Source organism: Hippocampus bargibanti, linkage group LG12 (assembly GCF_051943395.1).
Source record: "Hippocampus bargibanti isolate YZ-2025 linkage group LG12, ASM5194339v1, whole genome shotgun sequence".
Taxonomy (NCBI): Eukaryota; Metazoa; Chordata; class Actinopteri; order Syngnathiformes; family Syngnathidae; genus Hippocampus; species Hippocampus bargibanti.
In genome coordinates, this window is record NC_142745.1 from 19,579,385 (window position 1) to 19,606,771 (window position 27,387).

General features: G+C 44.5%; 2 protein-coding genes across 2 annotated transcripts in view; one reads left to right on the forward strand and one right to left on the reverse strand.

Moving 5' to 3' along the window:
* Nucleotides 1-5,526: 5,526 nt before the first annotated feature.
* On the forward strand, nt 5,527-6,634 carry id1 (inhibitor of DNA binding 1, HLH protein). Its single transcript, XM_089010003.1, has 2 exons — nt 5,527-6,017; nt 6,101-6,634. The coding sequence occupies exons 1-2, from the start codon at nt 5,652-5,654 to the stop codon at nt 6,134-6,136; spliced, it is 402 nt and encodes a 133-aa protein (XP_088866129.1). The 5' UTR covers nt 5,527-5,651; the 3' UTR covers nt 6,137-6,634.
* Nucleotides 6,635-11,098: 4,464 nt separating this feature from the next.
* ncoa3 (nuclear receptor coactivator 3) overlaps nt 11,099-27,387 on the reverse strand; it is a 45,473-nt gene continuing 29,184 nt past the window's right edge. The window contains exons 7-22 of the mRNA XM_089009833.1: nt 26,889-26,975; nt 26,622-26,765; nt 25,747-25,894; nt 25,201-25,658; nt 24,158-25,083; nt 23,970-24,090; nt 23,151-23,378; nt 22,834-23,022; nt 22,662-22,776; nt 22,409-22,580; nt 21,556-21,927; nt 19,743-19,877; nt 19,410-19,644; nt 18,500-18,692; nt 16,173-16,377; nt 11,099-14,186 (exon numbers count right to left, since the gene is read on the reverse strand). Coding sequence (XP_088865959.1) covers nt 14,175-14,186; nt 16,173-16,377; nt 18,500-18,692; nt 19,410-19,644; nt 19,743-19,877; nt 21,556-21,927; nt 22,409-22,580; nt 22,662-22,776; nt 22,834-23,022; nt 23,151-23,378; nt 23,970-24,090; nt 24,158-25,083; nt 25,201-25,658; nt 25,747-25,894; nt 26,622-26,765; nt 26,889-26,975 — 3,740 coding nt within the window. The 3' untranslated portion in view covers nt 11,099-14,174. The remainder of the gene's footprint in view (nt 14,187-16,172; nt 16,378-18,499; nt 18,693-19,409; nt 19,645-19,742; nt 19,878-21,555; nt 21,928-22,408; nt 22,581-22,661; nt 22,777-22,833; nt 23,023-23,150; nt 23,379-23,969; nt 24,091-24,157; nt 25,084-25,200; nt 25,659-25,746; nt 25,895-26,621; nt 26,766-26,888; nt 26,976-27,387) is intronic.

Sequence of the window (27,387 nt, forward strand, 5' to 3'; positions counted from 1 at the left end):
TGTGCTAGGTACTTCCTTAATTTAAACAAAAAGTCCTTTATACTTTGTAACAATGTTTTTTTTTTTCGATTAGTCATCTTATTGTGTTTCAAGTTGTGAAAAATGAGGCAGGCAACTTTATGGCCGGGCAGGCAACTTTTCAGCGTTGTCTGCCCGGGTGTCCGCTAACTTTTTGTCATGAGTTTCAGACACTGATATTAGCATATTTGACAATAAAGCTGACTTTGATTTTGACCAAAAGACACCTGTGGATGGACCTTTGCTAACTAAGAGTCAAACTTGCTCAGAAAAGCAGCCTGGTCAATGAAAAAAAAAACAACAAAAGCACTCATCAGTTGGCTCCGGCCAGTCTGCACTATACTGATGACACATCTCCTAAGCAGAACTCCCACAGGAAGTGAGTCCCGACCGCGGGCCCTCAGTCATTACAGAGGGAGGTGCCAAGCCGCAGCGCCAACCAGCGCCTCCTGGAATCCGGGCAGCTGGCACACGACAAGGCAAAATCTCACCATCCGTTTCCGCCTGTCCTTCATCAATCAGCTGACGATGAGAAGCTGGACAATGCGCTGGTAGTTGACACTCGCTAGCGTGCACGCGCTTCTTTCCGGTCACACACACACACACACACACACACAGACACAACCCTCCGCAGCCACCTGCTCACCTGCAAGCAGGTGTGATCGTTATCAAGCAAACAGGAAGAGCCTGCCTGGGAACTGGAAACTCATCGCACAGCTGCAAACAGACTGATTTTCCAACAAGCTTTCTATCCAAGAAAGAAAAATTGGCTTCCCTGTCGTCGTCGCCCACTTTTCATGTTTCAGGAAGGAGTGACACTGCGACATATTGTCCCGGCGCTCTTTAAAAAAATGTGTGCTGGAATGTGCCATTTCCTCTGTAGGAATTCCCGCTAGTGATAGCTGGCTACCTAGCTGGCTACCCAGATAGCTATCTATTTTCTGTCTATAATAATAATCATCATCATCATCATTATCATCATCATCATCATCTAAATAATAATAATAATAATAATAATAATATAATAATAATAATAATAATAATAATAATAATAATAATAATAATAATAATACATTTCATTTATAAGCGCCTTTCAAAACTCTCATGGTCACTTTACACTCACAGGATAAGATTTTCTGTGGGTGAGCAGCGGCAGCCACACGCGCCAGTGTTCATTCAACCAAGAAGAACTCAAATAGATAGAAAGGTAAGCTGGCTAGCTAATAGATAGCCAGCCAGATAGCTAGCTCGCTAGATAGATAATAGCTAGCTAGCGTGCTGATAGATAGACAGCCAGTTAGCTAGATAGATAGCTAATAAACAGAAAATAGATATCTATCTGGGTAGTGAGATAGGTAGCCAGCTAGATAATAATAATAATAATAATAATAATAATAATAATAATAATAATAATAATAATAATAATAATACATAGCTATCTATTTTCTGTCTATAATAATAATAATAATAATAATAATAATAATAATCATCATCATCATCATCATTATCATCATCATCATCATCTAAACAATAATAATAATAATACATTTCCTTTCTAAGTGCCTTTCAAAACTCTCAATGTCACTTTACAGTCACAGCATAAGTTTTTTTCCTGTGGGTGAGCAGCGGCAGCCACACGCGCCAGTGTTCACTTAGCCCAAAAGAACTCAAATAGATAGGAAGGTAAGCTGGCTAGCTAATAGATAGCCATCCAGATAGATAATAGTATATATGTATGTATATATACATACATATGGGAAATGAAACCAATGATGGAGACAAGTGACGGGTGGGGACGGGTGGGGACGGGGCTGCCGGGATTGCCGTTCTGTGGCTTCACGTCGAACCCAAACGTGGTTTCGCTTTTCTTTGGCCTCATCGGCCTCATCGGCCTCTTGCCTCTGTCTCCTGTCACCTTGATGTGCTGTAAACAGGCTAAAAAAGGGTCCAGCTGCGAGGAGTTATTGTTGGTGTCAGTAGGAAGTGCCGATAGCTTTTGCAGCTGAACAAAAGCTGGATGAGGAGAGTTGGGGGGTGGGGGGGGGCGCTCCAGACACGCTGGCTCCAGCCTAGATTCTCTCCCACAATCCCTGCATTGCACTCTCATTGTTCTGCCCACCCGGCCCTCCCACTGCCCTGTCAGCTGCGACCTGGGACAGAGGGCAGTGGGGGGTGGGATGGGGGGGGGGGGTGTTACATGTTACTGCAACAGAAGGAAGAAAAAGCCTTGGGGTAGGCAGGTTGGTTAAAAGAAAACAATGCTTTTTGAATAGCTTTGAGGCTGCAACCAGGACGATTGGGAAAAGAATTTTGAACATTGCAGGTGGAAATGAGCAACAAATTAAGTAGAAATCAAGTAGATTTCTACTAGAATTCCATTAATATGAATAGTTTTCCCTTCCTCGTGATTGGTAAAAAAATAACCCAGCCAAACGATCGGAATAAAAGTCAACTTGCTGCGTCCATAGGCGAAGCTACTGCTAGTTAGCCTGCTCACTGCTCATTAGCTTGCACGCTTGCTTTCTGCTGTCTCTCGCAGAAATATATTGATGCTAATGTTAGCCTGTATTTTATTTATTGTATTCTATGTATGATTTTATTGTATTTATTATAGTACCTTGTACCATGTATGCTTGTTTGAGACTCTAAAGTGTCATTGAGAGCTTTGAAAGGTGCTTAAAATGAAATGTATTATTATTATTATTATTTTGGGAATCACCACATACATTTCCCAGAAACACCCTGAGCGAAATATTGTGTAGCACGGCCTTTGATTTCAGCTCCTCTCCATGACATTTGTGCACCTGTTAACTATGTATTTTGGCATCTTGCTTGTGAAAAAACTGCTTCAGCCGGTTTGAAACGGCACCTTTTGTCCAGCAAGCGCTTTCCCGCTGCTTCCAACGGATGTTCAACAGGGTTTATGTCAGGGCTCATTGCAGGGATAAAATAATAATAATAATAATAATAATAATAATAATAATAATAATAATAATAATAATAATAATAATAATAATAATACATTTCATTTCTAAGCACCTTTCAAAACTCTCAAGGTCACTTTACCGTCACAGGATAAGTTTTTCTGTAGGTGAGCAGTGGCAGCCACATGCGCCAGCGTTCACTCAACCCGGAGTAATAATAATAAGAATAAGAATAGGAATAAGAATAAGAATAAGAATAAGAATAAAAATAAGAATAAGAATAAGAATAAGAATAGAAATAAGAATAAGAATAAGAATAGAAATAAGAATAAGAATAAGAATAAGAATAAGAATAAGAATAAGAATAAGAATAAGAATAAGAATAAGAATAAGAATAAGAATAAGAATAAGAATAAGAAAACCTTTATTTGTCCCACAATGGGGAAATTTGCAGTCCACAGCAGCAATTTGAAATGGGATGGGGTGGGGGGGAGTGAAAGGATAGAAAACAAGATATTCTAAGCATAGTAAAATAAAAATGTCAACTGTATACTGTAAATGTGCAAGAAGAATAATACATTTTAATTTCAAGTGCCTTTCAAAGCTCTCAAGGACACTTTACAGTCAGAGACAAGAATAGAAAGAAAAAGAAACCATCATAAATAAATAAATAAATAAATAAATAAATAAATAAATAAATAAATACATCCATCCATGCATCCATGCATCCATGCATGCGTGCATCCATGCATGCATACATACATACATACATACATACATACATACATACATACATACATACATACATACATACATACATACACATACATACATACATACATACATACATACATACATACATACATACATACATACATACATACATACATACATACATACATACATACATAAACAAATAAATCACTGGACTTTGGGAGATTGATTGTGGGGGGAGAATGTGTCTTTTCCCTTTTTTAACTGAGTGATGGTTTAAATTTTCAGTATGTCCATTTTGCAAGAGACAACAACACCAAAATGCCCACGCCAAAGAATCCAAGACATGCGAACCTCGCGGGTACGCAAGGCGGCCATCTCATCCGGGACGCCGCGGAGAGGTGAAAAATGAGGGAGCGGACTCCTCAGCCGGTTTGTTCTCGGGCCGCAGGTGAGCGTAGCGAGGCGGTGCCGCCGGAGCTCTTGTTTGACGTCTCCACGGAGACCGCCCGAGCGGCGCCAGGCGGACAGGCGTCAAGGCCCCGATGAATGGATGACGTCACCGCTCTGGCGCCTGCCAGTCTGCGAGCCGCGCGGGCTTGTTTGGACAATCTGGGAGGGGGCGGGCGTGTGAATGCAAGCCTCGAAACACGCGCGGCACAAACATGTGAAGGAATCTGTGAAAAGTTCGCACCAACGCCAGCGACACAAACGCTTGCTCGTCTTGTCGAAGCGGAACAAGCGAGCGAGAAAGACAACTTTGCGAAACGGGGGGCGGAGGGAGGTCTTATTTTACAGCTTCGAACTTCACTTTCCCGGTTGAAACCAAGGGGGAGAAAACATGTTGCTTCAGAAACAAGTTCATTTCAATCAACCGTGACATCTTTATGTTTGTTTGGTTTTTTTAGACTCCGTCACGTGATCCAAATAACGTCTCTGGTTGGTTTCGTTTTGTTTTGCGGTCTCGTTTTAGTCGAACGAGATGCTATTCTAAACTTGAATCCCACTTGGTGCTTTCTTAACCCCCCCCCCTCTTTGCATTTTTATTTGGGTTGAATTGGATGTATGTAACATATGTCACACTGCTACAGAATGTTGCGACAGGTCGAAAAGCAACGGGACGTCACGGCCGCAGGCAGACTATTATGGCGGTACAATAAAGACGTTGACAAAGAAAGTCTTCTCTCATTCTTCGACATAATTTATTTATTTTTATTCTTTATTCGTCTTGCAGTGGAGAAATGTACACTTCACAGCATCAAAGTTATGAAAGGAAGAGGAAAGAAATAAGTCGAAAAATAAAATACGGAAGCTTCTAAAAAGGCAGCCACTCTCGCGGCGCCATCTTGAATAAAAAAACCTAAATAACAAATGATGACAACATAAAGACACAGATAGTCCTTCCTTCTTCAGCACTTGCGGCCCCCTCTTTGTGACATGAAGCAGTTCTAGATGAAACTCATCACAATGCCTCGTTGGAAAATTCAACAAGGGTCATTATAATAATGGAGATGAAAGTAAAATGTCGCTTAGGGCTTCGTGGAGGTGCATTCGTCCATTCATTTATTCATTCATTCGTGCTAGCACCCCGTGACGCCCCCCCCCCCTCCCTTCACACAGGCAATGTCCACCAGCAGAGTCCCCAAGCTTCTCGCAGCGGACAGCTGGATTCCGACATATTAGCAATAAAAGACGCACATTTGTTTCCATTTGTAACGCCATCCCTCAAACAGATTGGAACCACCGATAACCGGAGGGGGCGGGGCGCTAGCGCGTTCGTACGAAACCCGCCTCGCAATTGGCTGAGGCCCGAAAAGGCCCCGCCCCTCTCGCCTTGCTGCCTTAACATAAATGCGGACTCGTCTCCATGTGGATTTCGCAAACTGTCAACATTCCGTCGTGGCCGTCGACCTAAAAAGGAGCGTCTGGCCATCTTAGTCCTTCCGAAGCGAAGCAACTCGTCTGTGGAGTACGCAGCCAAACGCCGTGGCCGTCATGAAGGTTGTCGGATCTACCTGCGCCCTGAAGAGCAGCAAAGTAGGCGGCGAGGACGTGGTGCGCTGCTTATCCGAGCAGAGCTTGACCATCTCCAAGTGCAAGATCCCGCTGCTGGACGAGCAGATGAGCGCCTTCCTGCACGACATGAACAGTTGCTACAGCAAGCTCAAGGAGCTCGTGCCCACCCTGCCCGCCGACAAGAAGGCCAGCAAGGTGGAGATCCTGCAGCACGTCATCGACTACATCTGGGATCTGCAGGTGGAGCTGGACGAGCCCGAAAGGAGCCGCCATCAAGCCGTGGGGGTGCCGCCGCGCACGCCGCTCACCGCGCTCAACGCTGAGCTCGCCGGCATCGCCGTCGAGGTGATTAACCACGTCGACGAACGCCGTTTTACGCTCGAAGGGGTCTTCGACGCGTGGTCTAACGGTCTCTCTCCCTTTTGCAGAACGGTTGCCCGGATGACAGGATCATGTGTCGCTAGGAGCCTCGCGGAGCGTCAAGTGGGCTTTCCAAAACCTTGAACTGTATGGTTACCGCTGCCTGAAAAACGGGAGCGGGTTGAGGGTTCTAGAAGCTCGAGGCGATGCGTGGACGTTCACCTCGTGACGAGAGTACAAAAGCAACAAGTCACCCGAGCTTCTCGAGAGGGATCAAGAGGCTCCAGAAAAGAGAGAAAGACAGACACGAAGCAGCTGAATGGGCTCCACACAAGATTGGGCTGGCCAGCTGAGACCAAGACCAGACGAGTCCAGCGCAACCATGAGAACCTGTTGCGTCTTCTACAAAGCAAAGCTTGTGTTACGTTCTTGTCTCTTATGCAAAAAAAAAAAAAAACATTCCAGAATTGTATATTTTTTTGTTAATGCTCAGATTCCTGAGCGACCAACAGTATTGTATATTACAATGACACGTCATATGTGAACATATTGTTTTCTTACAGTGTACATTTTTTGTTATTAAAACAAGACATATTTTTTAACTGGTTGCCTGTGCACGTTCATCCTTCTTCTATACCAGTGGTTCTTAAACTGGGTTTGATCCACATCTAGGGGTTCGGTGAGTCGGTCGAAGGCAGGGGTGTCAGTCACATTTTTTGCCACATTGTAGTTCCGGTTTCCTCTCTAAGGATGTGGCAATACTAAGTGTAAAAGTACATTGAAATAAGTTCACTGTAAACCAATAATAATACATTTCGTTTATAAGCGCCTTTCAAAACTCTCCGACACTTTACAGTCACAGGATATTTTTTCTGCAGGTGAGCAGCGGCAGCCACACGCGCCAGCGTTCACTCAAACCGGAAGTAACGCGGTCATCACAAGAAAACTTTTATTTGTCTTACCCAATGACACACTTTACAGCAGTAAAATAATCCACATCCAAAATTTTGAAAATGAGAAAAATCCCAGAAAATTTATTTGCCAAAATGTTGAAAATTAGAAAAATCCCTAAAAAGCAACCCGGAATAACTCAAATAGATAGAAAGCTAGCTAACTAGCCAGCCAATCGATAGCCAACAAATACCTATACCTAGCTAGCCAGCCAGCGTTCACTCAACCCGAATAACTCAAATTGATAGAAAGTTAGCTAGCTAACTAATAGATAGCTAATAGTTAGCTAGCTAGCTATTTCAAAATTTAAAATTTCTATTTCTAAATAAGGTTTTCTGTGATTGCCTGTCCAGAAGGTGGAACGTGTTGAGACTCCGAAGCAAAGGAAAGCAAGTTATGGGTTGTCATTGTGTGCATCTTTTTACATACTTTTTACATTTTACACTACTTCCCCAATGAGCTTGTGTCTTGTTCGTAACCTCAAAATCTCAGAATTACATTCAATATTTGTTAAAAAAAATATTGGCATTCACACAGTATAAAAAAAGCAAAATACAGTGATACCTTGGCTTACAAACTTAAGTGGTTCCCAGACAGTGTGTAAGGCGAAAAGTGTGTATCCCAAAAATTAATTTCCCATGGGAAACAATTAAAATGAGAATAATCCATTCCGCGGTCCCCATAAAACATAATTTTCTACTTTCTAAGCCTTAAAACTACACACAATATACCTGTACCATGTAAAATAAATGTGCTATGTTATTATAATTAAAAAATAAACTGTACTATATAATAAAGTCGTTTTATTTACCTTTGTGGTGGTCGTTGATGGCTTGCTTTTTACATAAAGTGTCTCAAGGAGCTCTTCGTTGTACATCTTAGAAGTTGTGATATTGCAACAGCAACAAATGCAAGCAGACACACTAGAAACATCATTAATAGCTGGTTACGTTGCTTGTCTTTTCATTTCAAATTGAACCGATGGCTAGTGCGGCTTATTTGTGGAGCCTGACTGAGGGGAATTTTAACCTTGCAGTCTACACTTCGAACTATCAAAAGTTGAAACAAGTCCAAATGTCACTGTTTCTATCCATTTTGTCACTCTCTCTGTCGTCTGCCTGTCTCTTTAATGTTTAAACCACCTCCCCTCACTGCTGCTTTCTTGGCCAATCACGTGGCTTTAACCGAAGACTGGGGGCGGGGAATAGAGGACAAAAAAAATGTCGGCATCCATTTTCTTTTAGGAGAACGGGCTCGTTCGCGAACGACGCATCAGTCATTGTGGCAGCTCTGTTGTATCCTGAAAAATAGTTCGTATGCCAAGGTAAAATTTTCATAAATTTAACGTTCGTAAGCCAAAAAGTTCGTAAGCCAAGGGGTTTGTAAACAGAGGTATCACCTTCATTCCTTTCATCACCTTGCTGTTGTGAAATGTAAATTTCTCTACTGCGAGACTAATATAAAAATAAAAATGGCGCGCTATTGACTCATTAAAAAGTATCATTTTTTGTTAATAATAATAATAATAATACATTTCATTCATAAGCCCCTTTCAAAACTCAAGAACTCTTTCCAGTAACAGGATAAGTTTTTTTTCTGTGGGTCAGAAGCGGCAGCCACACGCGCCAGCGTTCACTCAACCCAAAAGTAACTCAAATAGACAGCAAGCTAGCTAATAGCTAGCGAATAGATAGCTAATAGCTAGCGAATAGATCACCATTTGCTAGCAAATAGATAGCTAATAGCTAGCGAATAGATAGCTAATACCTCAAGAATAGATAGCTAATATTTTGTTTTTCTACTTCTTTCTTTCCTTTCCCTATTCCTCTTGTGAAATGTAAATTTCTCCACTGCAAGACAAATAAAATTACATCCAATTCAAACGGGGTTAGTTTTATCGGTGACCCAGATGCAATCATCAAAAGAGCCATATATGGCTCGTGAGCCATAGGTTCCACACCCCTGGGTTAAGGTAAAAAAGAGACCAAATAGCAATGAAGTGATCATGACAACGATAAGGGGAATGGATTTTGCACGTATTTTGGCCATATATCAAAGAGCATTTGTGTCACCTGGTGAGGGAAGTGTGTGGACTTATTTGCACAACGTCCCTTTCCGCTGCCCACCCTCCCACCACCCGTTTTCTGGAGGCCTGAGGCCTCACGACAAGCCGTTAGTCAACACAAAAAAAGTGTTTTCCCTTCGTCAGGCGTCTGTTTCGATGCGTTGTAGTGTAAATCAGCACGCTCGGCGCACGACATCGATTCTAAGATGGCTGCGCAGATTTATTCCGAAATGCTTTCCCCATTTTCCCCGCGGTGGGATGCACGCAGCTGCTGGCCGGCGGCGAGCGATCGTGTTTGCGCGATAGTTTAGTGCCAAGGGCAGGGGAAGGCGGGGGGAGGAACGGGGAGCAAGGCGAGAGGAGGGAGGAAAGGAGGGGGCGGGCGGCTGGGCCCAGACTGAGCGGCGCCGCGGCACACCTGGGGAAGTTCAGGTTAAATAGCTTCACATTCCTCAACACACAGCTGATTGAAACATTAACAAACAGTAATCCGTGCGCGAGCCAGGCCGCAGATGGACCGGGAAGCGAGCCAACACACAGACACAGAAACGGAGAAAAGGGAGGGGGCGGCGGGCTGCTTTCTCGCTTTGGCGCACATTCCCACTAGTGATGTGAATTCAGGCTCTTTTCAGAGAGCCGGTTCTTTTGGCTCGGCTCACTAAAAAGGATCCGGCTGTTATGGCTCCTCAGTTTTTTTCAGAATCAGAATCAGAATCAGAATACCTTTATTCGTCCCACAATGGGGAAATTTGCAGTTTACATGGCTTGATTTATATGTGCACAGATAGCATCCACGAACTTTCACTTTCCCCGTGGTTACTCTGTTCTGATGATCAGCTGTCACAAATTTGCTTACCATATTAATAATGCTATCATACCAACTAGTAAAAATATAATTCATATATAATCCAATCACGTGAGGCTTTAAGCGAAGACTGGGGGCGGGGAATAGAGGACAAAAAAGTCGGCTCCCATTTCCGGCTGCTTCTTAGCTACCGGCTCTTTCGTTCACTCCAGCGTTCCGACTCTAAGAACCGGCTCGTTCTCGAACGACACATCAGTCATTCCCACATTACAAGGTCACGATTGAGATCTGCAATACGCCATTTTTACAGGCACAAACGCTCCTCCGCTTACGCAATAGGCATATTCACGTTCTCAGTTATTTCGAGACGATTCACGGCATCTCCTGTACGTTTGTGTTGCGCCTCGTTCGTGAAAGGCAAACAAAAGCTCACCGCAAAGCTGCTTCTTCATCAAACTGTGATGTAAGCAAATAGCTCCCTCTGGCGCCCGTCCACTGAAATTGCAGCCGTAGTTCTGAAGTGATGTGTCGTTCGCGAACGAGCCAGTTCTTAGATCCGGATCTCTGATGTAAACGAAGAGAGCCGGTTCCGAACAAGGAGCCGGATTGGTCGATATCCGTGGTAGAGGAGGGAAGTGAGAATTAGACACACGCAGCAGTGAGAAAGGGGGACTGGGAGGGTAGACAGGTGTAACAAATGTTATCACATTATGCTGTTATTATTATACAATTATTATATCTTTTACTAGTTGGTATGATAGCATTATGAATATGAAAAGCAAATTAGTGACAGCTGATCATCAGACCAGAGTTACAACATGGGAAGTCAGTTAGTGGACGCTCTCTGTGCACATATAAATAAAGCCATATAACTAAAAATATTTGATAGTGTATTTTTTTTACATGAATAATTCGTTTTTCACATATTTTACATGATTTTTGGTAGTTAATGAATTAAAGCAAATACAAAAAACGAGGAGCCATTTGGGAGCCAAAAGATCCGGATCTTTTTAGTGAGCCGAGCCGAAATTCCCATCACTCGTTCAGAAGAACGTCATCCTGCCACCTCGTGGAAGAACGTTGAACTGTTTCGCTTTCACCCTGTCAGCGGAATCGATCAACAACATCCGGCCTGATCATCCCCCACGGAACACGAACACAGATGAACGCGCACGCACGCCTCCCCACACAAAAACGGACTTGATATATTATGGCGAACGTTGCATCCGCCCAAAGGTCTACAAGTTGACAAATCGTGGTTTGCTTTGTTTATTTTGTAAACATCATATACCAGCTGATGTGCCTGCTGATAATCATAATATCGCAATCGACATGTTTAAATAGAAATTTATATTTACATCAATATCAACAAATGAAAAAAACCCTGTAATATACATCCTCTAAAATAACAGCTATTCATATCCCAAAGATAGCAAAAACAGTTCTTTTGCATCACTTCATTCAAATTCAACAAAGTTCTTTTCCATGAAAGTCATAAAATGACTGGAATTCAACCTTGATTATTTGCATTAACATTAAACAAAGCTGTGCAGCAGAGAAACTCCTTCCTGCGACAGAGCTGCAAACAACTTCACCCCTCCCCTTGACTAAAATATATCACCTTAATATGAGTTTACAGGTGTATGTATGATATGTACCCATTTACCATCTGAAAAAAAAACAACGATATATCATTAAAATATACATCCAAATCCTTAAAAGCTATACAAAGATATGGAAAATTATCTTTGGATTGCGCTTGTTTGAAAAAGTAGATTGAGCAGAATAAGGGTGCAATGGAAAAATGACAAAATGGCTTGAAAAAAATGAAATACACTCCACAGAAAGAGTAAGGTGGAAGGAGGACATTTTAAGGACTGGGGGAGGCATTTTTTTTGTTTGTTCTGTTGTCTTTGTTGCACATCCAAAGCTCACCTCGCACGTCACCTGATGTCAAGGCTTTAACGCGACTGACAGTTCAAATAGACCTCCACTACTTTCCAAGAACACAATCCAAAAAGCTCAAGCCAATCAGATCCTTGTCACAATTAAAAGTGCCTCGCTAAGACATGAAATACACACATTCGCAGAAAAAAAATAATAATTACAGGGGGGTTGGGATTGGGGCGCTGAAGACAAATTAACAAAGAGAAGTCCCATGAGACGTGTAATATTCAGAAAGATGTGAAGGGGAGGAAAAAAAAATCTATTAAAGGACAACCGACGCCTCCGGATAAGTTGTGTCCATAATTTGTAAAATCACTTCAAATGACTTCTACTGAGCACATTTTACAAAGATTCCACCGCATATTGGATTGGATTGGATTTGCCTTTATTAGTCTCGCAGTGGAGAAATTTACATTTCACAGCAGCAAAGTTATGAAGGAAATGATATAGCTATATTTTACCTTTTAAGACTCGCGTGACGTCACATCAGGAACGCCCTTGACTGAGAAAGCGACACACAATACATTTTGGGTACTTTGTTTGGTCTGAAAACTTCTTGTTGATCTGTATTGATGGCAAAATTATAAGGAAAACACATAAATAATTGCGATGGTGAATCGTTGTGTGTTGCACCAAGACTACTATTTGATACTAGATGACACAAATTCCCAGCAGACAAATCAGCCCATTTTCAACGTATCTTGTGCATTTTCTGGGACGCTACATTGGAGTCCTGACGGCTTGAATTGATACAGAAGGACTTCTTTAATCGATTGCAAAAATTTATGCTTTCCTTTTCAGAACTATTTGAATCATATTCATAACTGGATGAGTAACAAGAAAGCATCTTCTCCGAATCTGAACTCTCTGAAGCCATTGTTTTGATTCTGGAGGAAGGCAAGACGTCCTGGCGTGACGGGGGAAACAAAAAAAATGGTGTCGGTTGTCCTTTGAAGGACAACCGACGTCACTTTTTTGTTTCTTAACTGACATCAGAAAAACGTTTTATAGCATCTAAAATACCCAAAACGACGCACGTATGATAACGTATGATATTTTTATTCAAATGCAAAACATCAATAAAAATGACTTAAAGTGTCCAAAATCTGCAAAAAATTGAGCTGCGAATTGGGCATTTTCAGAAAGTCCCGCCCCCAATTAGTGACGTCACGTCAAGACGTCTTGCATTGCTGCAGAATCAAAAAATGGCTTCAGATTCGGAGAATATGCTTTCTTGTTACACATCCAGTTATGAATATGATTCAAATAGTTCTGAAGAGGAAAGCATACATGTTTGCAATCGATTAAAGAATTTATTCCGTGCCATTATGAGGCAACATTGAGGGGAGATGTCTCAATGAAAAAGAGGCACAAAATGGCGACCTCCTGTGGCCACCTCCGTTTCCACAGGCTGATAAATTCCTCATATGGAGCTTGGACACCCTCTTCTGGCGGCTTTTGGGTGCAACACGAGGTCCTCAGACCAAACAAGTACAGCAAAATATATAGACGTGATGGAAGGACTGCTACAATGTGTCCGGGGGCATTCCTTTAGTGACATCACGTACGGACGTCACCAACTCAAAAACAAGACTTCCTGAATATTCAGCACGAGTCTTAAAACGTAAAATATAGCTATATGCGGTGGAAGCCATTTTACAAATTATGGACACAACTTGTCCGGAGATGTCGGTTGTCCTTTAAATCAGCTGTGACCTAGTAGACCCCCCGCCCAAAAAATAAAATAAAATGAACACAAGCCAATCTCATTCTGTGTGCAATAATAGGCCTTGAAAACTCATGATTGATATATATTTGTCGAATATGTACATACAATTCCTATTCACAGATGATGTTTTGAGACATCTAATACTGCAGTACCGCTTGGAACAAAGGTCGAGATGCTCACTTAACAGACGAAAAGAGAAGAAATTATTGCTCCAATTGCATATACCAGAAGAAAATTCGCTTCTGTTTTCCAATGACTGTTGCATGAGGTGCATTCGGACGATTGAAAACAAACACCCCCAAAAGATGTCTAGAAAAAGAAATCCATTGTTGTGAAGGCATCAAATTTCTCGTAAGGCTGTAAAGATGAGGAAATATTGCATCCATGTTTTTTTTTCATCCAGTAAAGTGCAGTCAGAGCCAGTTGTACCGTTGCTCCCCCGTTTTGCTCGACACTGCCTGCCATCTCCAAGTCTTACACGCAGACACACACATACCCCAAATATGAGGGTGCAAGGCTCCATTTGGAGAGACAAACTGGCACAAATACATCAATGCCGTTCACATTTGATGCTGGAGAAAAATGGTTTGTGTCCTCGGAGCTCAGCCCTTGGTGGCAGAGGATCGTCGTCTTCTGCTCATACCCTCAGCAATACTTCTGAAGATAGGAGGGGGGAAAAGAAAGAATAACGCAAAGATGTTATACGTGTGATGAGATGTAATAATAATATAATCATACATTTCATTTCTCAGCGCCTTTCAAAACTCTCAAGGTCACTTTACAGTCACAGGATAAGTTTTTTTTTTCTGTGGGTGAGCAGCGGCAGCCACACGCGCTAGCGTTCACTCAACCCGGAATAACTCAGATAGGAAAGCTAGCCAGCTGATAGGTAATTAGCAAGCCAATAGCCAGCTAGCCAGCCAACAGATAGTCAGCCAGCAAATAGCAAAAAAATACAAATATGACACCATAAAGACAGAGACAGTCATTGAAGAATTTTGAAAGGCGCTTATAAATGAAATGTATTATTATCACTTATAATGACTTTGACAAACAGAATAAACACGAAAACGGCAATTTGCCGGGAGAGAGAGAAGCCGCTGCGTCTTGGGAATAAAAAACCCAAAATAACAAATAATATGACAACACAAAGACACAGAGATTCATTCATTCTTCAGCATTTGCTGTACCCTCTTTGTGCCATGAAGCAGTTCTAGATGAAACAGGAGAGGATCAAAGCGTCCTTTTCACCGTAGGCTCAGGGACGTCATGGTGAAATTTGCACGTCTGCTACAAGCTAAATGTCGAAAGTAAACATGAAGCTGGAGCATCCATTGATGAAAGAGATTGTCTCACATCTCCTGTCCCATGTAAATCTGCTTCAATTCCAAGCCGCAACACGTCCACATACACGTTTTACATTTTCAGGAAAGTCCACTTCTCTATTATGAGAAATGTTGAAAATGCGTTGAACGGTCCACCCGTTATGAGACCCGCTATGATGTAATATAAATAAGAGCTAGCTTGGTAATTAGCTATTAGCTAGCTTGGTAACCGATTATTAGCTAGCTTGCTAACTGGCTATCCATTTAGCCGCCAAACTTTTGAACTCGCTCCCACTTAACATTTTCAATTTTTATTCTTTTCCCACATTCATCTCCCGCCTATTTAAAATACTCATTCTCCACTTCATTCTATCAATATAAAACGAATACTCGTTTCATATTCTTCTCTTTTATTATTTATAATTTTACATGTGGTTTTATTTGTATTGTTTCGATTGTAAGGTGCCCTAGTGTCCAGTGATACCTTGGCTTACGAACTTAATTGGTTCTCAGACAGAGTGTGTAAGGTGAAAAGTGTGTATCCCAAGAATGAATTTCCCGATAGGAAACCATTAAAATGAGAATAATCCGTTCCAAGGTCCCCGTAAAACATAATTTTCTACTTTCTAATTTTCTAAGCTTTAAAACTACACAAAATATACCTTATTTTATGTATAATAAATGTGCTATGGTATTATAATTAAAGAAATAAACTGTACTATATAATGAAGTGGTTTTATTGACCTTTGTGATGGTCGTTCATGGCTTGATGGAATGGAGTGGCCGGTTTCATCAGCATGAAACACTTGATGAGTAACGTAGCCTTCTTCTTTCACCATCTTGAGGAATGATGCCTTTTAGGTGCTTTCTCTGCGATAATTTTACCTAGTTCCTCATCAATTGTGTTCTGTTCAGCTGGGTTGATAGCTTTTTGCATCAAGTGTACAGATGGCTGGTGCGGGTTATTTGTGGAGCCTGATTGATGGGAATTTTAACCTTGCAGTCTACACTCTGCTTTGAACTATCAAAGTTGAAATCCATTTTCTAACTCTTTCTCTGTCGTCTGCCTGTCTCTTTAATGTTTAAACCACCTCCCCTCACTACTGCGTTCTTGACCAATCACGTGGCTTTAACCGAAGACCGGGGGCGGGGTTTGTATGCCAAGGTAAAATGTTCATAAATTTGACGTTCGTAAACCAAAAACTTCGTAAGCCAGGGAGTTCGTAAACCAAGGTATCAGTGTATTTCTAAAAGGTGCTTAAAATTAAAATAATTATGGTTGCAGATGTGTTGCAAAAATTCGGCATGAGCGGCGTACCTGATCAGGTCCCATCGGCGTCCGAGACATCCCCATCGGGCTCATGCTCATCTGGCCCTGCATTGGTCCTGGCATCTGGCCCTGCATTTGATTTAGCATCTGGCCCATTTGGGCCGAGCCGGTTCTGCTGAGGGAGTTGTTTATCATCATGTTCCCAAATTGGCTCTGGTTCCCCTGCTGCGGAAATTGTTGCTGCGGATACGAGCTGGACAGGGGATGCAAAGAATTGCTGAGTGGTGCACCGTAGACCCATTCCGACTTTTTGCACTGAATGAAACCGATTTGTGGTGACATCAGGTTCGGAAATACGATTTTATTCCAGGCGATACTAAAACAAAATACTTTGCTCTTCTTGTATCACCACCGTGTCCAACATGGCATAGGACAGCATAGTGGGATGACCTGCTCACAAAATGGTTTGCTTTGGAAGTTTTAAAATAATAATCTGAGTAGCTCTATCTCTTGTTTCTTGTTATAATTGTATTTTATTTATTATTGTATCTATGCTTGTCTGTGACTGTAAAGTGTCCTTGAGAGCTTTGAAAGGTGCTTCAAATAAAATGTATTATTATTATTATTAATAATAATACATTTAATTTCTAAGTGCCTTTCAAAACTCTCAAGGACGCTTTACAGTCACGGGATAAGAACGTGTTTTTTTCTGTGTGCGGGTGAGCAGTGGCAGCCATTCACGCCAGTGTTCACTTTACCCAGAAGTAACACAGCAGCAAAGTTATGAAAGGAGGATGAAAGGAAAGAAAGTAGTAGAAAACCAAAATACAGGAGCTGCTGGAACGGCAGGCACTCTCGCGGCGCCATCTTGAAGTCAAACAAATGAAAAAAAAACTAAATAACAAATGATATGACAACACAAAGACACAGACAGTCATTCATTGTTCAGCACGTGCTGTACCCTCTTTGTGGCATGAAGCAGTTCTAGATGAAAGAGGAGAGGATCAAAGCATCCTTTTCAGCTGTGGATCAGGGACATCATGGTGGAAGGTAAATGTCTACTACAAGCTAAATGTTGAAAGCAAACACAAAACTGTAGCATCCATTGACGAAAAGAGATTGTCTCACATCTACTGTCGTACATAAATCCGCTTCAATTCCAACCCGCGACAGCTCCACATACGCATCGGCGCTCTGCCCTGACGTGAAAATGTAATAGAAGTGATGATGACATTATTAATTTCCTTTTTAACCACTCTAAAAGGAGTCCAAGATGGCGCCCGAGTAGGCAGCCGTCAGCAAGTGCTCTCATGAGCCTTGTTTTTTTTTTTTTTTTGTCTTGTCTTTGTGTTTTCTTTTGTCACTGTGTTGTTGTGCGTCATGTGGAACGGATACGGATTGTTTTTCCGCATTTTTGGCCACGACATTCATCAAGGAGGAGACTGTGGTGAGCGGTTGCGCCTTTTCGGCAGCCTGAGTATGCCAGCACAGTTTTTGATTCGGGAGGAATGTCGGTGCCATTTGACTGTCATCGCTGGACACCACATTGTGTTTTTTGCACCTGGAATGGGCAGCATCTTCCCAGCCCCACTTTGTTCAACGGAAAGGTCGGTGCTGTTGGACAGCCCGCGGCTGGATGGATGCATGGCTTGAGAAGCCCGGGATAAGAAAGGAGCGTCAGCACAGAGCGCCGATGCGGATATGGAACTGTCGCGGCTTGGAATTGAAGCGGATTTATGTGGGACAGGAGATGTGAAATTTCTTTTGGTCAATGGATGATACAGCTGTGTGTTTGCTTTCAACATTTAGCTTGTAGTCGACGTGCACATTCCACCATGATGTCCCTGATCCACCGGGTGAAAAGATGCTTTGATTCTCTACTCTTTCATCTAGAACTGCTTCATGTAACAAAGAGGGTACAGAAAGTGCTGAAGAATGACTCTATGTATATTTGTGTTGTGATATTGTCTTTGTGTTGTCGTATTATTTGTTCTTTTGACTTCAAGACGGCGCCGCAAGGCGGCGCCTTGACAGCAGATCATGTATTTTGTTTTTCTAATTTCATTCCTGTCATCACTTTGCTGCTGTGAAATGGAAATTTCTACACTGTGAGACGAATAAAGGCATATCCAATCCAATCCAATCCAATCAATCCAATCCAATCTATAACGCTAGCGTCAGGCTGGAATCTCCTGTGTGTAATGTAGAAATTAACCACTAGGGGAAGCCGTGCCACTAATTTCGCAATTTGCTCAACTCTTACTCAGCAACGGGTTAGGGCCCCTCCCCCCAAAGAAAGTAACAACGAAGCTATTGAGCCCAAAATGACTTTGTTATATATATATAACCAGTGTTATTCCATTGGCACCACGTACCTTTTGCGCGGCATTCCACCCTGCGGCCAGCCCTTCATGTCTCCCGACGGATACATGGGGCTTCCCTGTGGATTTCCTTGCATTCCTGACATCATGTTGCCCTGAGAAGAACCTCCCATCCTTGCTGTCATCATATTTTGTGGTGGACTGCCATTGGGAGCCATGAAAGATTGCTCTCCTTGTTGATTCATACCTGCGTGAGCGGAAAAGCTGTCAGCATCATTAACCCGATAAGACCTGACCTATTTCTGATTGTTGCGATCTGAGGTGTTAATTAACTCATTAAAATCCACAAAAAAACATTTTTGCTCTATCATGTTCAGGAAATACTTTTTGTATCACAGAGAAAGAGGATGAAGGGGGAAGAAGGAGGAGGAGGGGCACGGGGAGAAGCGGGAAGGGGAGACGAGGAAGAAGAAGAGGAGGGGGAATAGAAAGAAGAGGAGGTGGAGGAAGAGTAGGAGGAAGAGGAAGAGGGGTAAGATGAAGAAGCGGAACAAGAGGAGCAGGAGGAGGAGGATGAAGAGGAGGAGGATGAAGATGAGGGAGAGGGGTAACATAAGAGGAGGAGGAAGAGGGGAGGAAGAAAATGAAGAGAAGGATGAGGAAGAGGAGGAGGAAGTAGAGCAGGATGAAGATGAGGAAGAGGAGGATGAAAATGAGGAAGAGGAAGAAGAGGAGGAGGAAGAGGAGGATGAAGATGAGGATGAAGAGGAGGATGAAGATGAGGAAGAAGAGGAAGAGGAGGAAGAAGAGGAAGAAAAGCAGGCCCAAAGGCACGGAGAGGCATAAGCCCCCCCACCCCCCCATCAAAAGCTCCACTAGCGGCATGGCGGGGATGGAACCGGTTGCCTTTAGTGGCCTCCAGCGACTGGTCAAACACAAACAGCTTTGCTCTCAATTGACTCACCATAGTTGGCTCCGTAGTTGAATCCCTGCTGTCCTGGCTGGTTGATGGCGCTGTCCATTCCTCCTGGTGCGGTGACATTGGGAGGAGGGCTGAATCCTACGGCAGCCCGCGGCGCCGCCTGCTGTTGTTGCTGCTGCTGCTGCTGCATCAGCATCATCATTCGCTGCCTCCTCATCTGCATGGTCATCACTTCCCTGCTGCGCTGGGCCATCATTTGAGCGTTCAGGAAACCAGGCTGCAGAAGAAACCAAAACGACTTAATAAGAGCGGAAGGGGACATGGGGGCAAACTGGACAGAGGCCATGAAAAGCAAAGGACGGTTGGAGAGCGCACCTGAGCGCTCATTCCTCCAGGCTGCATGCCTGGTCTCATTGCAGGCTGCATGCCGGGTTGCATGCCAGGGCGCATCCCGGGGCGCATGGCCGGATTCCCTTCCATCTTCATGCCCTGACGCGTCTGGTTCAGAAACTGTCAGATGAGATCATTTGAAAACAAGACTTCATATTGGGGGAGGGTAGAACTTTTTTAAATCAACGCCACCCTACGAACAGTAAGGTTGATGCGACAGCAGGGCTGGTAACTACCAAAAATCCTTTTTGTCGTTTCTCAGGGATGCATCTGGGAAATTTAAAAAGGGGGGCCAGTTGGCCCTCTTGTGTTTGAAAAGGGGGCAAAATTCTAAAATTGATGGGTCCGATTTAACTACATTGCCAAGGTATACAAAACTGACTGAAATAAACAAAAACACGTTCATTGGAGCATAGTATTTCTAAATTGCAAATTAAAACAAAAACAATATTTGACAAAAATCTATTCATCTAACACAGGGGTCGGGAACCTTTTTGACTCAGAGAGCAATAAATGTTAAATATTTCATGTTTTTCAGTGAGAGCCGCACATGTGCACAAACACACACACGCGATTTCAACAAAATGTCAGAACGTTGAAAATTTCCGTTCCTCATGATTGGTAAAAAAAAATCCAGCGATCGGAATGAAAGTCAACTTGCCGGGTTCATAGGCGAAGTTACTGCTAGCTAGCCTGCACATTTGCTTGCACGCTTGCTTTCTGCTGTCTCTCGTAGAAGAAGCCTCTACTGTAGCGCCTTATAATGTGGGTTGCCTTTTATTTTGAAAACTTTTCTATCTTTATATATTATACAGACGCTCCCAACATACGAACATTTGAGTTACGCCATCGCATAGGAACATTTTTGCGGGTACAGTATGTCGAAAAATGTTCGGACAGAGAAGCTGGAAGTTAGATTTGACGTTCTGAGGAGGAGGCGCCGAGCTGGCTTACGATTGGCTGTGTAGAGTATGTGGGCGTGGAGGAAATCTCTCTTCCCAGTTGACGCTCCGAGGAGGCGAATGGCGATTTATAACAAAAAGTAATGGCACGTATTTCGGTAATTCCGTGCCAGCAGCTTCATTAATGGCTTACTGAAGACCCAAGGATATATGTTGTCGTACTATAATACAGTAAAGTCTCGTTATATCGATATTCAAGGGAGTCCGAAAAAATATCGATATAACCGGGACTATCGATATATCCGACCCTGTTTGCATGTAATTTTCTCCGTGCGTGCATAGAAATAGTATCGATATAACCGGGACTATCGATATATCCGATATCGATATAACGAGACTTTACTGTAGGTGTGAATTTATTTATTTATTTATACGAAGGTTAGAGCGTCTGTGTTTCCTACTTCCCTGTTCAGTGTTTGACTTAAAGGACAACCGACACCATTTTTTTGTTTCCTAACTGACATCAGAAAAACGTTTTATAGCATCTAAAATACCCAAAACACGCAGGCTGATATTTTTAGTCAAATGGAAAACACCAATAAAAATGACAAAGTGCCCCAAAACTGCCATAAAATGAGCTCAGAACGGGGCAGATTCAGAAAGTCCCGCCTCCTTGTTCTTGACTGCAACTGACGATCAAATTCACCATACGAACGACCGCTCGAAACATATCTCGTTCGTAAGGTGGGGAGCGTTTGCATTTGGAAAACTTTTTTCATTCATTGAAGGTGCGCCTTTTGTATGGAAAAAGTTTGAAAAGACACCATTCATTAGGGGTGCGCCTTATACACCGGAAATACGTTAATTTCATGACATGAATATTTCCGTGTGATCACCTGTTGTCCTTGAAGCCTCTGCTGTAGCTGCAGTCGAAGAGGCTTGTTAGCAGTCATCATGCGGGGTCTCATCATGCTGGCGCGGGGGTTCCCCAGACCCGCCATGGCGCCTATTCCCTGAAAGTTTCCGCCCTGGCCCATTTGGTTCATCAAGGGGTTATACCCTGCAGGAGATTGGCTCGGGATGGCGTTGCTGCTGTAACCGGGCTGCATGCCCATCGAGGCAGGTCCCGGTGGGCCGGGATACCCTTGGCCATACATGGGCTTTGGCTCCAAGTCGATGCTCGAGTCGGGCCCCATGAAAGGTTCTGGGGGGGCGGATTGAGGCTGGCCTTGATCGTGGGGCTGTGGGTGACTCTCAGGTCCCTGGTTCTGAGGTAAAGAGCGGATATATAATAATAACAATAATAATAATACTAACAATAACAACAATAATAATACTAAATAATACTAACAATAACAATAATAATAACAACAATAACAAAAAGAAGAAGAACAGAAATAAGAATAGGAATAAGAATAGGAATAAGAAAATGAATAAGAAAATAAATAGGAATAATAATAATAATAACGAAGAATAACAATAATAATAATAATAATAATAATAATAATAATAATTATTATTATTATTATAATAATACATTTCATTTATAAGCGCCTTTCAAAACTGTCAAGGTCACTTTACAGTCAGTTTTTCTGTGGGTGAGCAGCTGCAGACATCGGACAGCCTTGGATCCGAACATTAATGTGGTTTCAGAAGCCGCTCAATAATTCTGCATACATGAAAAGCTGTGGTATTCCAAATGATCAGCGGGTGGAGTGCAGTTCAGATCACCCTGAACAATACTCTTACCTGGCCCACTATTTCAGGGATGCCCAGGGCCCGGTCTATTTCCTGCAAAGCAATGATGTCGGCGGTGTTCAACAGAGAGTCCAGCTGATCCAAAAGTGCCCGCTCATCACTGGGTCCCTCACTGCTCGCTAGGGGGCCCAGAAGCTCCTCTAGCGGATTGCCAAACGGTTCACTGTTGCCAAAATTGGAGTAAACGTTGGATGATGGGAAAGGTACGACGACGCCGGTCTAGGAGCAACTGACAAAGACTCACGTGGGCCTGCTTGGGTTACTTTCCATCACCATGGCAGAGTCTGGCCAGGAAGGGGACCGGGGTGTTGGCCCGTGCCCGCCAAATGGGCTCATACTCACGTTGCCTTCATTGGTACCTACAACGAGGACGGTGAGAGGTGCCATGGTTGCTTCATGTGCATTGCCGGACATACCCATCTCCAGAAGTTGTTGCTGCAGGATTGACCTGGTGTTTGCGGGTACACTGTTGGATCGGTTGAGCAGGGCTCCTCTGGCCATGGGACCAGGGCAACCCGGTCCGGTGTTGGATCTTTGCATGTGCCATTCTCCCGGACCTGCCATCGGAGGGCGTTGAGGCGTTCCCGCCCCCCGGAGCCCGCCTCCTGTGCGCCGCAAGCGTCAACCGAGGACAACAAGTGTCAACAGCAGATTCTCATTAACACAGAGCTTGATTTAAAAAAAAAAGAGTTTGTTGGGAAAGGTTCATTAAAATAAAATAAAAAAGACGTACTTGTTGGATGGCTTCTGGGCGGACACACGCCGGGAAAGCCGTTGGGAAGACCCCCAGGTCGAATGGGGGCATCCGCGTTCTCTTGTTTGATGAGCGTGGGACAAAGCATATTCCTTCTTCCGGCCAAGCCACTCCCCACCGGCGCTTCTCCCCCCATCGGCTTTGCGTCCATAGACAACGCTCTTTGACAGGCACCTCGCTGACCTGGAGTTACGGTGGGTCGATCTCCTTCAAAAGCAAACGGGAAAAGCGTAGAAGCTCGTTACGAGCCCAACAACCGCAGAGTTGAAGTGGTCTGATTGTCATATTTAAAAGTTTCATGTTATATACTTCGTAAACATGTGTGACTCAAGTACACAATGAAACCACATAAACCATGGGTCAATCTGAATTGAACAGACACAGCCTGTTAACCTGTCATCTTCATCTCGGAGATCTAGCCTTGGACATAATTTAGTACTTGGTTAACTCCTTCCTTTGAAAGAATTTCACTTGAAACTCCAGCACAGGAAGAGCTCACTAGCCAGGTTACAAATCTATCAGTTCATGGAAAAGACAACCAATTAAAATATCTGTTTTATTGCTTACAGCTGTTGGTGCTTAGAACGTCCAGGAGCGTGGTATTCTAATCAAGAAAACTGTTTTACTAATGTATCACTTAAATGTGTATATACTCTCAATAAATAACTTGGCAGAGGGCTGCAGAATTCAGGCGTCTGTCTGGAATGGCTGCGTCCCCTGCCAGCAGTAAAAGACGATCTTCCTGTGTTCGAGCCTTTATCCACAGTGTCCGACCGAATATCTCTGACATGGTCTCACCAAGGAAACTGTCGGGCAGGACCCCCTGTTTGTTCCCCACTTCTTTTCCTGATCTGGAATCAGGCTGGGGGAAGAAACTCGAAACATTCCTCGTTCCGAGGATGCTCTCCAGCGTCTCGACCTGAATGGGCGGGACAAAAACGTTTACGGCACTGACCAATGCTCAAGAGTCAGGCTGCTGTTGTTACCTCATCAGACGGCTCCAGCTTGACCTTGCCACCCAGCGAGTGGGTGTCGGAGCTGGAGACCCCGGGCCCCAGAGCGCCCCTCGCCTCCAGCTCTTCCAGCTTGGGCTTGACATCAGGACCCTCTTTGCAGTCGTCCTTATTCATCAGGTAGTAGTGAAGGAGGGCCTGGGACACCTCCTTCTTGGGGCTGTGCTGCTCCTGCCTCAGGTCGGCCGCCCGGCCCCCGACACCCGCGGGTCCCGCCTCAGATGCGCCGGGCGACTCCAAGCTACTCTTGCCTGTGGCCTCGGCCGTGATGCGGGCCACCTCGTCCGGTGTGTTGCCGTTTTTCAGGAGCTTGTGGAGAATCTTGTGTTTCTCCTGCAGCGACTGACTCGCAAAGTGTCCTGCGTTGGCCGAAGAGGACACGGCGCCATGACCGCAGCCGGTTGATGAGGAAGGGCTGGCGATGCCGACATCTTTGACATCTGGCCCAGAACCGGGCCCGGCGCTCAGGGTGTGTTTTGCTGGTGCCAGGTCGTCTGTGGGGGATGTGAGGAGCTGCAAGAGCTTCTTGTGGCTTTTGTCGGGCACCCGACGGTTGGATTCCCCCAGGTTTGATCCCACCTCTCTGCCTGCCTGACTGTCGGGTTTGTCCGAAGCGCACTCGCTGGAGGGGGTGCGGGGAGGAAGATGCTCGGCCGTTGTTCCCAGGGTGCTCTTGGACTCGCAATGGGAGGGGAGGCTGGATTTGCAGGCTCCGCCCGTAACCTGGTTGGAGGAATTGATGCTTGGCGAGCTGTCAGGCCTGTGTGCGCTCGGGGACGTCAGTGGGTTGCCCACCCCCTCGCTAATTGCTTGCAAAGCATTCAGGGAGCTGCTGGAGAAAGTCGTGGTCCCGACTCCCGCGTTGCTTGGATGACACGAGCTCATGGGAGAATTCAGACCTGGAAAAGAACCAGAGCAGGTGAGCTTGGGTGGAACGAATGGCAGTTTTTTTAGGAAGCTGAAAGCTCAAGAGTCGGGCGAGCAAGAGTCAATGGGGGTGAGGAGAGGGGGCTAACCTCCAGGAGAGAAGGGGCTGGCGCCCATCTTGGGACTTCCTCGGACGCGAGGCGAAGCAATGACGTTGTGCGAGGGCCCATTGATGCCGGGACTGGCCAATGGGGGACTGGTCACTCCCATGCCATATGGGCCAACAGCGGGACCACCCCCGTGGAACGGGACCATCTGTTGATGTTGGTGCTGGTGCATGCCGTGGTGGCCCATCGGATTCATCGGCCCCATTTGGTTCATCACGTTGGCCGAAGTCATGGGGTTGCCGGGACCCAGATGCACCTGGGTCATTTGACTGATGCGGTGGCCCCCCGCGTAAGGGGGTGCCCCTCTTTGGGCCACGTTTCCCTGCTCCGCCACACCATAGGGCAGGTTCACGCCTCCGCCGGACAGCATCGCTTTCATCTGTTGGTTTGGGTTGCTCACAGCCAGGCTCTGTGGACGAACGCGATAGCTATTCTGCTCCCTGGAAGATCGAACGGAAAATATGGTGAGACCCTCGACTCCTAAGCTGGACTCCACTGCAGCCGGATGCTAAATATCTCATTGGCCACCTCTGAAGCAAGTGCGTGGAGAGAAAGGAGAGGGGTTCGTTGGTGTTGGGGTTCCTGCAGAGGTCACTGCGCGTCTGGGCTGTGACTGGGGTGCCGTCGGCGAGGGAGAAACGGTAGAGGGGTGTCTCTGCGTGGCCGTTGTGGAAAGCTGTGGCGAGAGGGAGCGTGGAACAGATGGTTACACCTCCAAGAGCTCCACTGGCTCCCGATCAAATATAGAATCAACTTCTTTCTTCTTTCTACATTCAAAGCTATTCATAACCTTGCCCCTCATACCTATCTGATCTTCTTCAATTTTATACTCCCTCTCGTTCCCTCAGATCCTCTTCCTCCCTCCACCTCTGTGTGCCCCCCCTCCCCTGCCCATCTCAGCACGATGGGGGACAGGTCTTTCATCTGCTCTGCCCCCAAACTCTGGAACTCACTTCCTCCCAACATTTGTAACATCGATTCTCTTCCCACCTTTAAATCCCATCTCAAAACCCACCTAGTTAGAATAGCATTTTCTGTGTAGCTCTTTCTCTTGTTTCTATTTATAACTGTATTTTATTTAATGTATTCTATTTGTGATTGTATTTTATTTATTGTATTCTATTTGTGATTGTATTTTATTTATTATAGTACCTATGCTTGTCTGTGACTGTAAAGTGTCCTTGAGAGCTTTGAAATGCGCTTAAAATAAAATGTATTTTTCTTATTACTATTCAATGCCAGTCAACATTTTGTTGCTGTTCCTGCGGCCTTGATGAGGACAGGCCTAGGGAAGGGATGAACCCTAACGGTCAAGCGCGTTCTTCTCGTTAACGCGTCAGGGTCACCGTGGCAAAAAAAAAAAAAAAAACATCGGTGGCCGCTTTGAAATTGTAAATACAAACCATCTTGATAGTGGCGTTTGTAAGACCAGGGCTGCCCGTCGCTGCGGCTGAGGAACATCTGTATGCAGCGCCTCACCAGGTCCTCCCAACCAGGGCGCATGGTCGTGTGAAGAGTACCGTGCTGCTCAATTTCTATCAGTTTACCTGGAATCGCAGGAAGACAAGGAAGCTTTCAATGCATGCCTTCACGCGGGGTAAACGACATACTGTACAACACAAGTAAAGCCAGAGACACTTTGGCAACCGGTCGGTTTTCGCACGGCTTACCTGACAGCTCATGGCGGGTGCTGAAGCGCTCCGTCCTCTCGAGTGCTGTGATGCGTCGGGCCACGCAGATCATACATGACTGGAGATCTGGATCAGGGGACGATATTCTTGAGCAGGCTGTCAGTTCAATTGGATGCTACCATTAATTTGCTCTTTGCTCCAGATCAAGCCAAAATCTGATTTCTTTATGATTATCACATTTTCTGGTGAAGAAGGCGCACCCAAAAGCCTTGATTTGATTCAAAAGATGACCCTGCACCTGATACGTCACTGCGCTTTAAATGTCAAGTAAAATTGAGCCACAACAGGTCTCGCAACGACTGTCAGCAGCCACCGACTCCAAACTTTTATCGATTTATATACAGGTAACATCCGACTTACGACCGAGTTCCGTTCCGACCAAATGGTCGGTAAGTCGAAATCCATTCAAAATGTCGAATAGAGACTCGGAGGCTAAACTCCCCCCTCCGGTGCCATCACACAGTTGATTGCTGCACGA